Here is a 19282-nt window from a genome sequence, read left to right as displayed (position 1 = left end):
GTCAACAACAACATCAATAATATAACAAACAGAGAGAATAACTCTGCTTTCGAAAACGAAGACATGAACTAAAACTCACGTGGCATTGCTGAACCCCACGTACTCTCGACCGGCCATCTTCTTGATAAACTCCATCATCTGAGGAGAGGATGAGAGATATCGTATATTAATATATTGTAATGCAAGGTATCATGTTGCATTGTATAGGACTACGTTTGAATGATACTGAATGATGACACACATTAAGTCTATCTACTTACATAGTCAAACTTCTCTGCCTTATTTGAACCGGGCTGGTGACACACAGAAAGACAGACAGAACAGCCGTGTAAAGTCACAACATCAAAACCTTTTCAGTAGTCAGCCACCGGGTGGCGATGTTCTACAGGGCTTCAGGACTCAGTAGGCTCAACACACTTTTAACAGTATGAATGATCACACATCTTGAAGTCCTAATGTCTACTCCTGTACAAGGTGACAAAAACAAGCAGTTATCACAGTAGACGGTGTCCGAATAAAGACACTGGTTATATGAAGTCTCAGGATATTACAGGAACTCTCTGTAGTACAGCTGCAATAATTCACCTGTTCCAAAGCAACAGGGCCTGGTCTGAAACAGGTGTATCACTGACCCAGCATTGAGAGGTTAAAGGTGGATTTGGTTCGGAATACATTTTTTAAGGGGGCTGGCTACTTTATATAAATTATAGAGCATAGCCGTGATGGCCCAAGTGAACCCAAATGTCCAGTATTGGGGTATAAATAAGATTGTTTGCGTCACAAAGATGCATTACACAGTAATAGTTTTATTTAAGTATATCTATCTATCTATCTATTAAATTAAAGATGAATTCTGAACAGATAGGCAGAAATCAGACTTAAACCCTCCTGTTATTCCTTCAGGGTAACTTCCACCTGGAGCCCCCTTCCACCTGGAGCCCCCTCCCCAGCACGGTGTGAGGGTGATGGTCCCACCGGTCCCAGGGTCCCTCCCCAGCACGGTGTGAGGGTGACAGGAGAGCAGTAAAGCTGGCAGAACCAGGGTCAACACTACCGACTACCCTACTCACTACACTACTATACATGTGACAACTATCTACCTTACGTGCCATAGAGGCCGTGTGTGTTTAGAGCTGCATGTTTCAACGGGACAAAGCCAAACCCACGTCAACTTTGGGTCAAAGATTTACAGATGACCTGGATCTTGGTTTGTTGTGTACATCTGCTTGTCAAACACTGAGTGGATTTAGCAAATAATGACAGTGATGAATATCACTGATGCATCATTGAGAGTGGATGTTTTAAGGGGAATATTTAAAGTCAGACAGGATATACTCACACCATGTATAGTGTGGTCTGTCTAGTTACAGGATATACTCACACCATGTAGTAGTGTGGTCTGTCTAGTTACAGGATATACTCACACCATGTGTAGTGTGGTCTGTCTAGTTACAGGATATACTCACACCATGTGTAGTGTGGTCTGTAGACTGTCTGTCTAGTTACAGGATATACTCACACCATGTGTAGTGTGGTCTGTCTAGTTACAGGATATATTCACACCATGTGTAGTGTGGTCTGTCTAGTTACAGGATATACTCAGCATGTATAAGGTGGTCTGTCTAGTTACAGGATATACTCAGCATGTATAAGGTGGTCTGTCTAGTTACAGGATATACTCAGCATGTATAAGACTGTCTGTCTAGTTACAGGATATACTCAGCATGTATAAGGTGGTCTGCCTAGTTACAGGATATACTCACACCATGTGTAGTGTGGTCTGTAGACTGTCTGTCTAGTTACAGGATATACTCACACCATGTATAGTGTGGTCTGTAGACTGTCTGTCTAGTTACAGGATATACTCACCATGTGTAGTGTGGTCTGTCTAGTTACAGGATATACTCACAACATGTGTAGTGTGGTCTGTAGACTGTCTGTCTAGTTACAGGATATACTCACACCATGTGTAGTGTGGTCTGTAGACTGTCTGTCTAGTTACCTTGATAAGAGAGCTAATCACAATGGCTCCAGCATTCACCATGGGGTTGTGGGGTTTGTCTAGGCACACAAAACACAAGTTGGTTATTATCAGAGTTAAGACAGAGTACAGTATGGTCACAGAAGTACAATGATGCTTCACTATTTGGAGACTAAGTCTTTCTTCGAGAGCTGACATCATGTCCACGTGGTAGAAAGTAGAAGATCCTATCAACCTGAACTTACGTGGTCTTAACTTGTACTGAAATCAAATCATATTTGTCCACCAAACTAACAAAACACCCGCAAGACAGTAATGTACAGCAACAGGAGCAAGGGTTCCCTTACTCACCTTCCTCATCCAGGTAGAGCTTGTTGAATTTGAGTCCGCTGGGCTCCATCCCCACATAGCGGTGTACCTTCTCTGTCCCAGCCTCGTGGATGGCCACAGCATACTCCAGAGGCTTCACACACGACTGGAGACAGAAGGGCTGCTTGGTGTCCCCTACTGAGTGTCTGGGGGGAGAGGAGGGATAGACAGAGGGTGGAAAAAAGGCCATTAGTAAAGAGAAAATAAAGGAAGAAAGAGAGAGCGAGGACCAGAGGAAGAAAGAGAGAGAGAGAGCGAGGACCAGAGGAAGAAAGAGAGAGAGAGAGCGAGGACCAGAGGAAGAAAGAGAGAGAGAGAGAACCAGAGGAAGAAAGAGAGAGAGGACCAGAGGAAGAAAGAGAGAGAGAGAGAGAGGACCAGAGGAAGAAAGAGAGAGAGGACCAGAGGAAGAAAGAGAGAAAGAGAGAGAGGACCAGAGGAAGAAAGAGAGAGAGAGAGAGGACCAGAGGGAGAAAGAGAGAGAGAGAGAGAGGACCAGAGGAAGAAAGAGAGAGAGAGGACCAGAGGAAGAAAGAGAGAGAGAGGACCAGAGGAAGAAAGAGAGAGAGAGAGAGAGGACCAGAGGAAGAAAGAGAGAGTGAGAGAGAGGACCAGAGGAAGAAAGAGAGAGTGAGAGAGGACCAGAGGAAGAAAGAGAGAGTGAGAGAGGACCAGAGGAAGAAAGAGAGAGTGAGAGAGGACCAGAGGAAGAAAGAGAGAGTGAGAGAGGACCAGAGGAAAAAAGAGAGAGTGAGAGAGGACCAGAGGAAGAAAGAGAGAGTGAGAGCGGACCAGAGGAAGAAAGAGAGAGTGAGAGAGGACCAGAGGAAGAAAGAGAGAGTGAGAGAGGACCAGAGGAAGAAAGAGAGAGTGAGAGAGGACCAGAGGAAGAAAGAGAGAGTGAGAGAGGACCAGAGGAAGAAAGAGAGAGCGAGCGAGAGGACCAGAGGAAGAAAGAGAGAGAGAGCGAGAGGACCAGAGGAAGAAAAAGAGAGAGGGAGGACCAGAGGAAGAGAGAGAGAGAGAACCAGAGGAAGAAAGAGAGAGAGAGAGAGGACCAGAGGAAGAAAGAGAGAGAGAGAGAGAGGACCAGAGGAAGAAAGAGAGAGAGGACCAGAGGAAGAAAGAGAGAAAGAGAGAGAGGACCAGAGGAAGAAAGAGAGAGAGAGAGAGGACCAGAGGGAGAAAGAGAGAGAGAGAGAGGACCAGAGGAAGAAAGAGAGAGAGAGAGAGAGAACCAGAGGAAGAAAGAGAGAGAGAGAGAGAGGACCAGAGGAAGAAAGAGAGAGAGAGAGAGAGGACCAGAGGAAGAAAGAGAGAGAGAGAGAGAGGACCAGAGGAAGAAAGAGAGAGAGAGAGAGGACCAGAGGAAGAAAAAGAGAGAGGGAGGACCAGAGGAAGAAAGAGAGAGTGAGAGAGGACCAGAGGAAGAAAGAGAGAGTGAGAGAGGACCAGAGGAAAAAAGAGAGAGTGAGAGAGGACCAGAGGAAGAAAGAGAGAGTGAGAGCGGACCAGAGGAGGAAAGAGAGAGTGAGAGAGGACCAGAGGAAGAAAGAGAGAGTGAGAGAGGACCAGAGGAAGAAAGAGAGAGTGAGAGAGGACCAGAGGAAGAAAGAGAGAGTGAGAGAGGACCAGAGGAAGAAAGAGAGAGCGAGTGAGAGGACCAGAGGAAGAAAGAGAGAGAGAGCGAGAGGACCAGAGGAAGAAAAAGAGAGAGGGAGGACCAGAGGAAGAGAGAGAGAGAGAACCAGAGGAAGAAAGAGAGAGAGAGAGAGGACCAGAGGAAGAAAGAGAGAGAGAGAGAGAGGACCAGAGGAAGAAAGAGAGAGAGGACCAGAGGAAGAAAGAGAGAAAGAGAGAGAGGACCAGAGGAAGAGAGAGAGAGAGAGGACCAGAGGGAGAAAGAGAGAGAGAGAGAGGACCAGAGGAAGAAAGAGAGAGAGAGAGAGAGGACCAGAGGAAGAAAGAGAGAGAGAGAGAGAGGACCAGAGGAAGAAAGAGAGAGAGAGAGAGAGGACCAGAGGAAGAAAGAGAGAGAGAGAGAGAGGACCAGAGGAAGAAAGAGAGAGAGAGAGAGGACCAGAGGAAGAAAAAGAGAGAGGGAGGACCAGAGGAAGAGAGAGAGAGAGAACCAGAGGAAGAAAGAGAGAGAGAGAGAGGACCAGAGGAAGAAAGAGAGAGAGAGAGAGAGGACCAGAGGAAGAAAGAGAGAGAGGACCAGAGGAAGAAAGAGAGAAAGAGAGAGAGGACCAGAGGAAGAGAGAGAGAGAGAGGACCAGAGGGAGAAAGAGAGAGAGAGAGAGGACTATGGTTCCGGAGTTCCAAATTAAGCAGCAGCAGCTGAAAAGATGAGCTCCTAAAAATATTGAGATTTATATGGTTTTTAGAGTAAAGTACATCGAAAAAAACAAAAGAAAACTGCTAGACAGAATAGGAGACCAAACAAGCAGCAAACAAAGAAGAAAGGATTCTGAAAAAGTAACAATTTTTCATAAAATTATACAGTTTTCTTAGCTAGCTAAGTTGTTTACCTGTTGCTAGGCAGTTGCTAAGGACTCTCCTGAAAAGAAGCTAGCTAGCTAACAAGGAGTGTCTAGTTGACAGAAGAGAAGAAGGGACAAAGTGGGACAAAATAAGGACAGAAGAAAAGGGAAAGGGGACATCAAGGTGAAGCAGTCCTCTAAAGACATAAAAGACAATTAAACAAGAAACAACACTTCTATTGCAACATCAGCCAACATTACCAGCGTTGCTATGGAAGTTGTTTACCCACCAGACATCAAAACAGAGAAAGCTAAGAAAAGTTTCAAAGGTTTGTTGATGGGACAGAACCATGAATGCCTGTTTGCAGATCTTACCAGTTGCAAAACAAGAGCAAATTAAATTTTTAATACCAAACGAGGGCACATATGGAAAAGGGTTATTTGCAACCATTTCCCTTTTTCAAAAAAGAGAGGCATCAGCAAAGGATGTCAGATCAGCATTTTTGAAGAAGCTGACCATAGCAACACATATCAAACAGTAAACGTATATAATAATGGAACTGTATTGATACAAGGCAATGATTCAAGCCTCCAGGCTTTTGAGAATAGGTTTACTACCCTAAAAGCAGAAGCTGAAATCATCTCAGAAACTGAGGAAAAAGTCAAGGAGGGAGATGACGGTGAAAAGCAGGCCCCAGCGGTCTCTGTGACCCAGCAAGAAGCCCTCAGTGTCCCTCTACCTACCTCACCTGCAGCAGACAGAGCCAAGGACATGCCTACAACACCAAGAACACCTGCTATGCAACGTTTCCACAACACCCTCTCTCTAGTTGAAGCAGAGGTCATAGAACTCCGAGAGAACATGCTTCAAGAGGAGGACACTGTCCAGAAACTTAAAGAAGAGATGAAACAGTTCAAGGAGGAGAGCAGAGCATCTATTGCTAAACTAGAAAGCAGAATGGACAAACTGAGTCAGACAAATGATGACCTCAGAGACCATCTGAGCACAACAAGAAAGCAGCTAGAGCAGAGAGAGAGGTACATTGACCTCCTCAACCAGCAGCGAGTCATTATGTCCTCTGCATCTGGAGAACATGTCCACCAGCTTGGCATAACACAAGCAGAACCCGAGACCAGCATGGCCTCCACCACACAGCCTGATGACACTGCACCAGCCTACCAGTCTGCTCCAGCCCAGGTCAGCCAACCAGCCTCTCAGTCTGCTCCAGCACAGGTCAGAATACCAGTCTCCCAGTCTGCTCCAGCACAGGTCAGAATACCAGTCTCCCAGTCTGCTCCAGCACAGTGTGCTCCAGCCCAGGTCAACCTACCAGCCTCTCAGTCTGCCTCTCAGTCTGCTCCAACACAGTGTGCTCCAGCCAAGGTCAGAATACCATCCTCCCAGTCTGCTCCAGCACAGTGTGCTCCAGCACAAGTCAACCTACCAGCCTCTCAGTCTGCTCCAGCCCAGGTCAGCCAACCAGCCTCTCAGTCTGCTCCAGCCCAGGTCAGCCAACCAGCCTCTCAGTCTGCTCCAACACAGTGTGCTCCAGCCAAGGTCAGAATACCATCCTCCCAGTCTGCTCCAGCCAGACAGTCACCCACAACTGCAATCCTTATTGATTCAAATGGGAAGTTCTTAGTCCAGGAAAGATTATTCCCTAGACACCAGGTGTATAAGTTCTGGTGTCCTACAACTGACAGTGCAATGCAGCTACTCAGTCAGACCAGGATTGACACCCTCGACAACATCATCATCCACACTGGCACAAACGACCTTCATGCCAAAGGTGAAGATGTATCTGGGGCAGTGAGAAGAGTGGCAGAACGGGCACAGGCTGTGTTCCCAACAACCAATATAGTTGTGTCCACCCTCCTACCAAGAAAAGACTTCCCAGGACAGTTGATCGACAAAATAAATCAACAGATCACTGTGGACTGTGCCTCACTACTCAACGTCAGAACGCGGCCCATCACAACACAGCTCTACTAGACCAGGGCCTTCACAACACGGCTCTACTAGACCAGGCCCATCACAACACAGCTCTACTGGACCAGGCCCATCACAACACAGCTCTACTGGACCAGGCCCATCAGAACACAGCTCTACTGGACCAGGCCCATCACAACACATCTCTACTAGACCTGGCCCATCACAACACATCTCTACTAGACCTGGCCCATCACAACACAGCTCTACTGGACCTGGCCCGTCACAACACATCTCTACTGGACCTGGCCCATCACAACACAGCTCTGACCACTACTCCAGGGTCGGACAGAACACTGTCCTTCAGAGAAGTACACCACATGATGCAGTCCACACCATGTATCATTCAGATCATCAGCCTACATATGCTGAGGTAACCTCTGGCAAAAGACACCTAGAACAATCAGAGATAGGAGAGGTGCGCCAACTACTGCAACTAATATGCAGACTACTGGGCTAGACGGGCACGCACACACACGCACGCGCACACACACACACACAGGGTTGCAGATTGCATTGTACTTATTTTTTATGCAGTCTTATTCCATTCTTATTCATTTGTTTACAACTATTCTTAATTTTTTATTGGCACCGGTATAATAATAATATTTATATATAATGGTGTATGTATGTATGTATGTATGTATGTATGTATGTATGTATGTATGTATGTATGTGTGTGTGTGTGTGTGTGTGTGTGTGTGTGTGTGTGTGTGTGTGTATGTATATGTATATATATATGTATGTATATGTATATATATATATATATATTATTTTGTATTGTTTTCAATGTACTTTACTCAAACCAGTGAATATCACTTATTATAAATGAGATCATTAACTATCAGCTCTTGGAATATCCAGGGACTTTACTCTTCACATTTTGGTTATAAAACAACAAATCCAGAATTTATTAAAAACATCCAGGGACAGGACATCATAATCCTACTGGAAACATGGTGTCGTGGAGACATAGATACTCAGTGTCCCTCAGGGTATAGAGAAAGCTTACTACCATCAATCAAACATAAAAATGTTAAACGGGGCCGAGACTCAGGTGGAATCATCATTTGGCATAAGCAGGACTTGGCACTGAATGAAATGAAAAAAGGTACCAGTCACATTTGGCTAAAACTTAACAAAGGTACAATCTATTGTGACAATGATGTGTACATATGTGCAGCTTATGCTCCTCCTTCAGATTCACCATATTATGATGATCAGTTTTTTGACAATCTCCATACAGAAATCATTACATTTCAGGCAGAGGGTAAAGTGCTTCTTTGTGGAGATTTCAATGCAAGAACAGGTTCTGAGCCTGACTACACTGATGCGGGAGGTAACCACCACATATTTGGTCACCCCTCCTTGTACAGCAGCCCTATTATAAATAATAGAAACAGTCCTGACCAAATACTGAACAAAAATGGGAAGGAGTTAGTGCATCTCTGTCGAGCCTTAGGCCTGTACATGCTTAATGGTAGAATCAGAGGGGACTCTTTAGGTCAGTTTACTTACTGCTCAGCTCTTGGGACAAGTGTAGTCGATTATGCCATCACGGACATTGACCCCTCCTCCATTAGTGCATTCACTGTCAGACCACAGACACCATTGTCAGATCACAGTCAGATCAACGTGTTCTTGAAGAAATTAACCGGCAATATTCATTCAAAAAAACTGCCCAATAAACTATTCAACATAAACCAATCATACAGATGGGCTCCAAACAGTGCAGAGAGATTCATTGAAACATTGAACTCAAAAGAAATGATGAACTCTATACAGTTTTTCAATAACTCACAATACCAAAACAATAAAGATGGTGTCAATTCGGCTACTCTAAACATCAACTGCATATTCCAAAAAGCAGCATCGAAAGCAAATTTGAGAAAACCAAAGAAATGCAACATCAGAAACAAAAAACAAAATGTTTCTGACAAATGGTTTGATAATGAATGTAAAACAATTAGAAAACACCTAAGACAAATGTCAAACAAAAAACATAAGCAGCAAAACAACCCAGAGCTACGATATGAATACTTTGAAACTCTGAAACAGTATAAACATACACTGAAACGCAAGAAACTGAATTATACCAACAAGACACTTGATGAAATTGAAAACGCAATTGACCAAAATCAGTTCTGGGACATGTGGAACAATTTAAGCACAACAAAGCCACAAGAATTAGCCATACAAGATGTAGGAATTTGGAAAACTTATTTTGATAATCTATACAAAAACATCCCACAAAAAGACTTAAAACAGAACCAATTAGAAATTAAAGAAAAATTGAACATCCTTGAATCAGTCATTAAAAATAACCAAAATCCATTAGATTACCCAATAACCCAACAAGAACTAAATGAAAAGCTCAAATCTATTAAATCAAAGAAGGCTTGTGGTCTAGACAACATCAGAAATGAAATGCTGAAAAACAGCACACCTGAGTTGCAAAATGCTGTGCTTAAATTGTTCAACATGGTTTTAACTTCTGGCTGCTTCCCTGATGTCTGGAACCAGGGGCTCATCTCCCCTATCCACAAAAGTGGAGACAAATCAGACCCCAATAATTACAGGGGAATTTGTGTAAACAGTAACTTGGGAAAGGTTTTCTGTAGCATTTTGAATTCAAGAATCCAAACCTTTCTTCAAGAAAAAATGTAATAACTAAATGTCAAATTGGCTTTCTCCCTAACCATCGCACTACTGACCATATATACACCTTACACACACTAATTAATAAACACGTCCACCAAAAAAAAGAGGGCAAAATCTTTGCTTGCTTTATTGACTTTAAAAAAGCATTTGATTCTATTTGGCACGAAGGGCTATTCTACAAAATTCTACAAAGTGGGCTTGGTGGTAAGGTGTATGACTTAATAAAATGTATGTACACAGAAAACAAGTGTGCAATAAAAATCAAAAACCAAAGAACAGAATTCTTTTCACAATGTCGAGGTGTGAGACAAGGCTGTAGTTTGAGTCCAAATCTTTTCAACATTTATATCAATGAATTAGCAGACATGTTGGACCATTCTCCAGCCCCAGGACTCACACTATTTGACACAGAGGTGAAATACCTGCTATATGCTGATGACTTGGTACTTCTATCACCAACCAAAGAAGGTCTTCAACAGAACATTAATATTCTAGAGCAATATTGCCATAATTGGGCCCTGGCAGTAAATTTCCCAAAAACTAAAATCATGATTTTCCAAAAACAAAACAGATGTCAGAAACACAAATATAAATTCACTTCAGAGAGAGAGAGAGGACCAGAGGAAGAAAGAGAGAGAGAGAGAGGACCAGAGGAAGAAAGAGAGAGAGAGAGAGGACCAGAGGAAGAAAGAGAGAGAGAGAGAGAGGACCAGAGGAAGAAAGAGAGAGAGAGAGAGAGGACCAGAGGAAGAAAGAGAGAGAGGACCAGAGGAAGAAAGAGAGAAAGAGAGAGAGGACCAGAGGAAGAAAGAGAGAGAGGACCAGAGGAAGAAAGAGAGAAAGAGAGAGAGGACCAGAGGGAGAAAGAGAGAGAGAGAGAGAGGACCAGAGGAAGAAAGAGAGAGAGAGAGAGAGGACCAGAGGAAGAAAGAGAGAGAGAGAGAGAGGACCAGAGGAAGAAAGAGAGAGAGAGAGAGAGGACCAGAGGAAGAAAGAGAGAGAGAGAGAGGACCAGAGGAAGAAAGAGAGAGAGAGAGAGAGGACCAGAGGAAGAAAGAGAGAGAGAGAGAGAGGACCAGAGGAAGAAAGAGAGAGAGAGAGAGGACCAGAGGAAGAAAGAGAGAGAGAGAGAGAGGACCAGAGGAAGAAAGAGAGAGAGGACCAGAGGGAGAAAGAGAGAGAGAGAGGACCAGAGGAAGAAAGAGAGAGAGAGAGAGAGGACCAGAGGAAGAAAGAGAGAGAGAGAGAGAGGACCAGAGGAAGAAAGAGAGAGAGAGAGAGAGGACCAGAGGAAGAAAGAGAGAGAGAGAGAGAGGACCAGAGGAAGAAAGAGAGAGAGAGAGAGAGGACCAGAGGAAGAAAAGAGCCGTTAAATTCTACAACCACCTAAAAGGAAGCGATTCCCAAACCTTCCATAACAAAGCCATCACCTACAGAGAGATGAACCTGGAGAAGAGTCCCCTAAGCAAGCTGGTCCTAGGGCTCTGTTCACAAACACAAACACACCCCACAGAGCCCCAGGACAACAGCACAATTAGACCCAACCAAATCATGAGAAAACAAAAAGATAATTACTTGACACATTGGAAAGAATTAACAAAAAAACAGAGCAAACTAGAATGCTATTTGGCCCTAAACAGAGAGTACACAGTGGCAGAATACCTGACCACTGTGACTGACCCAAACTTAAGGAAAGCTTTGACTATGTACAGACTCAGTGAGCATAGCCTTGCTATTGAGAAAGGCCGCCGTAGGCAGACATGGCTCTCAAGAGAAGACAGGCTATGTGCACACTGCCCACAAAATGAGGTGGAAACTGAGCTGCACTTCCTAACCTCCTGCCCAATGTATGACCATATTAGAGAGACATATTTCCCTCAGATTACACAGATCCACAAAGAATTCGAAAACAAATCCAATTTTGATAAACTCCCATATCTACTGGGTGAAATTCCACAGTGTGCCATCACAGCAGCAAGATTTGTGACCTGTTGCCACAAGAAAAGGGCAACCAGTGAAGAACAAACACCACTGTAAATACAACCCATATTTATGTTTATTTATTTTAACTTGTGTGCTTTAACCATTTGTACATTGTTACAACACTGCATATATATAATATGACATTTGTAATGTCTTTATTGTTTTGAAACTTCTGTATGTGTAATGTTTACTGTTCATTTTTATTGTTTATTTGACTTTTGTATATTACCTACCTCACTTGCTTTGGCAATGTTAACACATGTTTCCCATGCCAATAAAGCCCCTTGAATTGAATTGAATTGAATTGAAAAAGAGAGAGAGAGAGAGGACCAGAGGAAGAAAGAGAGAGAGAGAGAGAGGACCAGAGGAAGAAAGAGAGAGTGAGAGAGAGGACCAGAGGAAGAAAGAGAGAGTGAGAGAGAGGACCAGAGGAAGAAAGAGAGAGTGAGAGAGGACCAGAGGAAGAAAGAGAGAGTGAGAGAGGACCAGAGGAAGAAAGAGAGAGTGAGAGAGGACCAGAGGAAGAAAGAGAGAGTGAGAGAGGACCAGAGGAAGAAAGAGAGAGTGAGAGAGGACCAGAGGAAGAAAGAGAGAGTGAGAGAGGACCAGAGGAAGAAAGAGAGAGTGAGAGAGGACCAGAGGAAGAAAGAGAGAAAGAGAGAGAGGACCAGAGGGAGAAAGAGAGAAAGAGAGAGAGGACCAGAGGGAGAAAGAGAGAGAGAGAGAGAGGACCAGAGGAAGAAAGAGAGAGAGAGAGAGGACCAGAGGAAGAAAGAGAGAGAGTGAGAGAGGACCAGAGGAAGAAAGAGAGAGTGAGAGAGGACCAGAGGAAGAAAGAGAGAGAGTGAGAGAGGACCAGAGGAAGAAAGAGAGAGAGGGAGGACCAGAGGAAGAAAGAGAGAGAGGGAGGACCAGAGGAAGAAAGAGAGAGAGGGAGGACCAGAGGAAGAAAGAGAGAGAGGGAGGACCAGAGGAAGAAAGAGAGAGAGGGAGGACCAGAGGAAGAAAGAGAGAGAGAGGACCAGAGGAAGAAAGAGAGAGAGAGAGGACCAGAGGAAGAAAGAGAGAGAGGGAGGACCAGAGGAAGAAAGAGAGAGAGGGAGGACCAGAGGAAGAAAGAGAGAGAGGGAGGACCAGAGGAAGAAAGAGAGAGAGGGAGGACCAGAGGAAGAGAGAGAGAGACTGAGCAAAGAAAAGAGTCCCCTCATCCTGCTGGTCCTGGGGCTGAGTTCATAAACCTGTTCTATTAACACACTGAAGCCTCAGGGCCAGAACATCCAATCAATCAGGATAAACCAAATTACAACACAGTCAAAGCAAAACTACATTGCTTCTTGGGAAACACAAGCACAAAGCAAAATGCAGTGCTATCTGGCCCCTAAATCGACAGTACACCGTGGCTAAATATTTGACCATGGTTACTGATCAAAACCTTAGAAAAACATTGACAAAGTACAGGCTCAGTGAGCACAGCCTTGCCATTGAGAAGGGTAGACACAGGAAAACCTGGCTCCCTGTAGAGGAAAGGCTGTGCAACCACTGCACAATAGCAGAACCTGAGACGGAGCTGCATTTCCTGACAAAATGTCAAAAATATAAAACAATTAGAGAGTGTCATTTTCCCAAATTTGAAACCCTTATTCAAGGTTTCAAAGACCTCTCTGATGAGGATAGGCTACCCGTCCTGATGGGGGAGGACGCAGAGAGCTGTGGGTTGGCAGCGCACTACATTGCTGCCTGCCATAAGTTGAGGGACAGTGTCTGACAGACCAATCAACCTGCACATGTCCTCTACTGTATGCTTATTGTTATTGTTGAATGTGTTGGTTATTTTGATACTTGGTTATTGTTGTTACTGTTGTCCCATTTACAATTTTGATTCTTTTTTTTATATTGTAAATATCCAAAATAAGCTTTGGCAATATGTACATTGTTACGTCATGCCAATAAAGCGAATTGAATTGAAAATTGAGAGGACCAGAGGAAGAAAAAGAGAGAGGGAGGACCAGAGGAAGAGAGAGAGAGAGAACCAGAGGAAGAAAGAGAGAGAGAGAGAGAGAACCAGAGGAAGAAAGAGAGAGAGGACCAGAGGAAGAAAGAGAGAGAGAGAGAGAGGACCAGAGGAAGAAAGAGAGAGAGGACCAGAGGAAGAAAGAGAGAGAGAGAGAGGACCAGAGGGAGAAAGAGAGAGAGAGAGAGGACCAGAGGAAGAAAGAGAGAGAGAGAGAGAGGACCAGAGGAAGAAAGAGAGAGAGAGAGAGGACCAGAGGAAGAAAGAGAGAGTGAGAGAGGACCAGAGGAAGAAAGAGAGAGTGAGAGAGGACCAGAGGAAGAAAGAGAGAGAGTGAGAGAGGACCAGAGGAAGAAAGAGAGAGAGAGAGCGAGAGGACCAGAGGAAGAAAGAGAGAGAGAGCGAGAGGACCAGAGGAAGAAAGAGAGAGAGAGCGAGAGGACCAGAGGAAGAAAGAGAGAGAGAGCGAGAGGACCAGAGGAAGAAAGAGAGAGAGAGCGAGAGGACCAGAGGAAGAAAGAGAGAGAGAGCGAGAGGACCAGAGGAAGAAAGAGAGAGAGAGCGAGAGGACCAGAGGAAGAAAGAGAGAGAGAGCGAGAGGACCAGAGGAAGAAAGAGAGAGAGAGCGAGAGGACCAGAGGAAGAAAGAGAGAGAGAGCGAGAGGACCAGAGGAAGAAAGAGAGAGAGAGCGAGAGGACCAGAGGAAGAAAGAGAGAGAGAGAGCAAGAGGACCAGAGGAAGAAAGAGAGAGAGAGCGAGAGGACCAGAGGAAGAAAGAGAGAGAGAGCGAGAGGACCAGAGGAAGAAAGAGAGAGTGAGAGAGGACCAGAGGAAGAAAGAGAGAGTGAGAGAGGACCAGAGGAAGAAAGAGAGAGAGAGGACCAGAGGAAGAAAGAGAGAGAGAGAGAGACCAGAGGAAGAAAGAGAGAGAGAGAGAGGACCAGAGGAAGAAAGAGAGAGAGAGAGAGGACCAGAGGAAGAAAGAGAGAGAGAGAGAGGACCAGAGGAAGAAAGAGAGAGAGGGAGGACCAGAGGAAGAAAGAGAGAGAGGGAGGACCAGAGGAAGAAAGAGAGAGAGGGAGGACCAGAGGAAGAAAGAGAGAGAGGGAGGACCAGAGGAAGAAAGAGAGAGAGGGAGGACCAGAGGAAGAAAGAGAGAGAGGGAGGACCAGAGGAAGAAAGAGAGAGAGGGAGGACCAGGGGAAGAAAGAGAGAGAGGGAGGACCAGAGGAAGAAAGAGAGAGAGAGGACCAGAGGAAGAAAGAGAGAGAGAGAGGACCAGAGGAAGAAAGAGAGAGAGGGAGGACCAGAGGAAGAAAGAGAGAGAGGGAGGACCAGAGGAAGAAAGAGAGAGAGGGAGGACCAGAGGAAGAGAGAGAGAGACTGAGCAAAGAAAAGAGTCCCCTCATCCTGCTGGTCCTGGGGCTGAGTTCATAAACCTGTTCTATTAACACACTGAAGCCTCAGGGCCAGAACATCCAATCAATCAGGATAAACCAAATTACAACACAGTCAAAGCAAAACTACATTGCCTCTTGGGAAACACAAGCACAAAGCAAAATGCAGTGCTATCTGGCCCCTAAATCGACAGTACACCGTGGCTAAATATTTGACCATGGTTACTGATCAAAACCTTAGAAAAACATTGACAAAGTACAGGCTCAGTGAGCACAGCCTTGCCATTGAGAAGGGTAGACACAGGAAAACCTGGCTCCCTGTAGAGGAAAGGCTGTGCAACCACTGCACAATAGCAGAACCTGAGACGGAGCTGCATTTCCTGACAAAATGTCAAAAATATAAAACAATTAGAGAGTGTCATTTTCCCAAATTTGAAACCCTTATTCAAGGTTTCAAAGACCTCTCTGATGAGGATAGGCTACCCGTCCTGATGGGGGAGGACGCAGAGAGCTGTGGGTTGGCAGCGCACTACATTGCTGCCTGCCATAAGTTGAGGGACAGTGTCTGACAGACCAATCAACCTGCACATGTCCTCTACTGTATGCTTATTGTTATTGTTGAATGTGTTGGTTATTTTGATACTTGGTTATTGTTGTTACTGTTGTCCCATTTACAATTTTGATTCTTTTTTTTATATTGTAAATATCCAAAATAAGCTTTGGCAATATGTACATTGTTACGTCATGCCAATAAAGCGAATTGAATTGAAAATTGAGAGGACCAGAGGAAGAAAAAGAGAGAGGGAGGACCAGAGGAAGAGAGAGAGAGAGGACCAGAGGAAGAAAGAGAGAGAGAGAGAGAGGACCAGAGGAAGAAAGAGAGAGAGGACCAGAGGGAGAAAGAGAGAGAGAGAGAGAGGACCAGAGGAAGAAAGAGAGAGAGAGAGAGAGGACCAGAGGAAGAAAGAGAGAGAGAGAGAGAGGACCAGAGGAAGAAAGAGAGAGAGAGAGAGAGGACCAGAGGAAGAAAGAGAGAGAGAGAGAGAGGACCAGAGGAAGAAAGAGAGAGAGAGAGAGAGGACCAGAGGAAGAAAGAGAGAGAGAGAGAGAGGACCAGAGGAAGAAAGAGAGAGAGAGGACCAGAGGAAGAAAGAGAGAGAGAGAGAGAGGACCAGAGGAAGAAAGAGAGAGAGGACCAGAGGGAGAAAGAGAGAGAGGACCAGAGGAAGAAAGAGAGAGAGAGAGAGAGGACCAGAGGAAGAAAGAGAGAGAGAGAGAGAGGACCAGAGGAAGAAAGAGAGAGAGAGAGAGAGGACCAGAGGAAGAAAGAGAGAGAGAGAGAGGACCAGAGGAAGAAAGAGAGAGAGAGAGAGAGGACCAGAGGAAGAAAGAGAGAGAGAGAGAGAGGACCAGAGGAAGAAGAGAGAGAGAGAGAGAGGACCAGAGGAAGAAAAGAGAGAGAGAGAGAGGACCAGAGGAAGAAAGAGAGAGAGAGAGAGAGGACCAGAGGAAGAAAGAGAGAGAGAGAGAGGACCAGAGGAAGAAAGAGAGAGAGAGAGAGAGGACCAGAGGAAGAAAGAGAGAGAGAGAGAGAGGACCAGAGGAAGAAAGAGAGAGAGAGAGAGGACCAGAGGAAGAAGAGAGAGAGTGAGAGAGGACCAGAGGAAGAAAGAGAGAGAGGGAGGACCAGAGGAAGAAAGAGAGAGAGGGAGGACCAGAGGAAGAAAGAGAGAGAGGGAGGACCAGAGGAAGAAAGAGAGAGAGGGAGGACCAGAGGAAGAAAGAGAGAGAGAGGACCAGAGGAAGAAAGAGAGAGAGGGAGGACCAGAGGAAGAAAGAGAGAGAGGGAGGACCAGAGGAAGAAAGAGAGAGAGGGAGGACCAGAGGAAGAAAGAGAGAGAGGGAGGACCAGAGGAAGAGAGAGAGAGACTGAGCAAAGAAAAGAGTCCCCTCATCCTGCTGGTCCTGGGGCTGAGTTCATAAACCTGTTCTATTAACACACTGAAGCCTCAGGGCCAGAACATCCAATCAATCAGGATAAACCAAATTACAACACAGTCAAAGCAAAACTACATTGCTTCTTGGGAAACACAAGCACAAAGCAAAATGCAGTGCTATCTGGCCCCTAAATCGACAGTACACCGTGGCTAAATATTTGACCATGGTTACTGATCAAAACCTTAGAAAAACATTGACAAAGTACAGGCTCAGTGAGCACAGCCTTGCCATTGAGAAGGGTAGACACAGGAAAACCTGGCTCCCTGTAGAGGAAAGGCTGTGCAACCACTGCACAATAGCAGAACCTGAGACGGAGCTGCATTTCCTGACAAAATGTCAAAAATATAAAACAATTAGAGAGTGTCATTTTCCCAAATTTGAAACCCTTATTCAAGGTTTCAAAGACCTCTCTGATGAGGATAGGCTACCCGTCCTGATGGGGGAGGACGCAGAGAGCTGTGGGTTGGCAGCGCACTACATTGCTGCCTGCCATAAGTTGAGGGACAGTGTCTGACAGACCAATCAACCTGCACATGTCCTCTACTGTATGCTTATTGTTATTGTTGAATGTGTTGGTTATTTTGATACTTGGTTATTGTTGTTACTGTTGTCCCATTTACAATTTTGATTCTTTTTTTTATATTGTAAATATCCAAAATAAGCTTTGGCAATATGTACATTGTTACGTCATGCCAATAAAGCGAATTGAATTGAAAATTGAGAGGACCAGAGGAAGAAAAAGAGAGAGGGAGGACCAGAGGAAGAGAGAGAGAGAGAACCAGAGGAAGAAAGAGAGAGAGAGAGAGAGAACCAGAGGAAGAAAGAGAGAGAGGACCAGAGGAAGAAAGAGAGAGAGAGAGAGAGGACCAGAGGAAGAAAGAGAGAGAGAACTAGAGGAAGAAAGAGAGAGAGAGAGAGGACCAGAGGGAGAAAGAGAGAGAGAGAGAGGACCAGAGGAAGAAAGAGAGAGAGAGAGAGAGGACCAGAGGAAGAAAGAGAGAGAGAGAGAGAGGACCAGAGGAAGAAAGAGATAGTGAGAGAGGACCAGAGGAAGAAAGAGAGAGTGAGAGAGGACCAGAGGAAGAAAGAGAGAGAGTGAGAGAGGACCAGAGGAAGAAAGAGAGAGAGAGCGAGAGGACCAGAGGAAGAAAGAGAGAGAGAGCGAGAGGACCAGAGGAAGAAAGAGAGAGAGAGCGAGAGGACCAGAGGAAGAAAGAGAGAGAGAGCGAGAGGACCAGAGGAAGAAAGAGAGAGAGAGCGAGAGGACCAGAGGAAGAAAGAGAGAGAGAGCGAGAGGACCAGAGGAAGAAAGAGAGAGAGAGCGAGAGGACCAGAGGAAGAAAGAGAGAGAGAGCGAGAGGACCAGAGGAAGAAAGAGAGAGAGAGCGAGAGGACCAGAGGAAGAAAGAGAGAGAGAGCGAGAGGACCAGAGGAAGAATGAGAGAGAGAGCGAGAGGACCAGAGGAAGAAAGAGAGAGAGAGCAAGAGGACCAGAGGAAGAAAGAGAGAGAGAGCGAGAGGACCAGAGGAAGAAAGAGAGAGAGAGCGAGAGGACCAGAGGAAGAAAGAGAGAGTGAGAGAGGACCAGAGGAAGAAAGAGAGAGTGAGAGAGGACCAGAGGAAGAAAGAGAGAGAGAGGACCAGAGGAAGAAAGAGAGAGAGAGAGAGGACCAGAGGAAGAAAGAGAGAGAGAGAGAGGACCAGAGGAAGAAAGAGAGAGAGAGAGAGGACCAGAGGAAGAAAGAGAGAGAGGACCAGAGGAAGAAAGAGAGAGAGGGAGGACCAGAGGAAGAAAGAGAGAGAGGGAGGACCAGAGGAAGAAAGAGAGAGAGGGAGGACCAGAGGAAGAAAGAGAGAGAGGGAGGACCAGAGGAAGAAAGAGAGAGAGGGAGGACCAGAGGAAGAAAGAGAGAGAGGGAGGACCAGGGGAAGAAAGAGAGAGAGGGAGGACCAGAGGAAGAAAGAGAGAGAGAGGACCAGAGGAAGAAAGAGAGAGAGAGAGGACCAGAGGAAGAAAGAGAGAGAGGGAGGACCAGAGGAAGAAAGAGAGAGAGGGAGGACCAGAGGAAGAAAGAGAGAGAGGGAGGACCAGAGGAAGAGAGAGAGAGACTGAGCAAAGAAAAGAGTCCCCTCATCCTGCTGGTCCTGGGGCTGAGTTCATAAACCTGTTCTATTAACACACTGAAGCCTCAGGGCCAGAACATCCAATCAATCAGGATAAACCAAATTACAACACAGTCAAAGCAAAACTACATTGCCTCTTGGGAAACACAAGCACAAAGCAAAATGCAGTGCTATCTGGCCCCTAAATCGACAGTACACCGTGGCTAAATATTTGACCATGGTTACTGATCAAAACCTTAGAAAAACATTGACAAAGTACAGGCTCAGTGAGCACAGCCTTGCCA

At 45.4% G+C, this 19282-nt stretch overlaps 1 protein-coding gene across 4 annotated transcripts in view; it reads right to left on the bottom strand.

Moving 5' to 3' along the window:
* Window positions 1-19282, bottom strand: part of LOC139536331 (glutaminase kidney isoform, mitochondrial-like) — an 88042-nt gene that overhangs the window by 12947 nt on the left and 55813 nt on the right. For all 4 annotated transcript variants that reach the window (XR_011667290.1, XM_071336783.1, XM_071336782.1 and 1 more), the window contains 4 exons: window positions 2333-2496; window positions 2003-2061; window positions 261-293; window positions 80-138 (listed from right to left, as the gene is read on the bottom strand). Coding sequence is in view for 3 of the 4 variants with exons in the window: in XM_071336783.1 (XP_071192884.1) it covers window positions 80-138; window positions 261-293; window positions 2003-2061; window positions 2333-2496 (315 nt within the window). In the remaining variant the exon portion in view is untranslated. The remainder of the gene's footprint in view (window positions 1-79; window positions 139-260; window positions 294-2002; window positions 2062-2332; window positions 2497-19282) is intronic.

This window comes from Salvelinus alpinus, chromosome 12, assembly GCF_045679555.1.
Source record: "Salvelinus alpinus chromosome 12, SLU_Salpinus.1, whole genome shotgun sequence".
Lineage (NCBI taxonomy): Eukaryota > Metazoa > Chordata > Actinopteri > Salmoniformes > Salmonidae > Salvelinus > Salvelinus alpinus.
The sequence above is the reverse complement of the archived record's forward strand: the minus strand, read 5'-3'. Positions and strand labels throughout refer to the sequence as shown.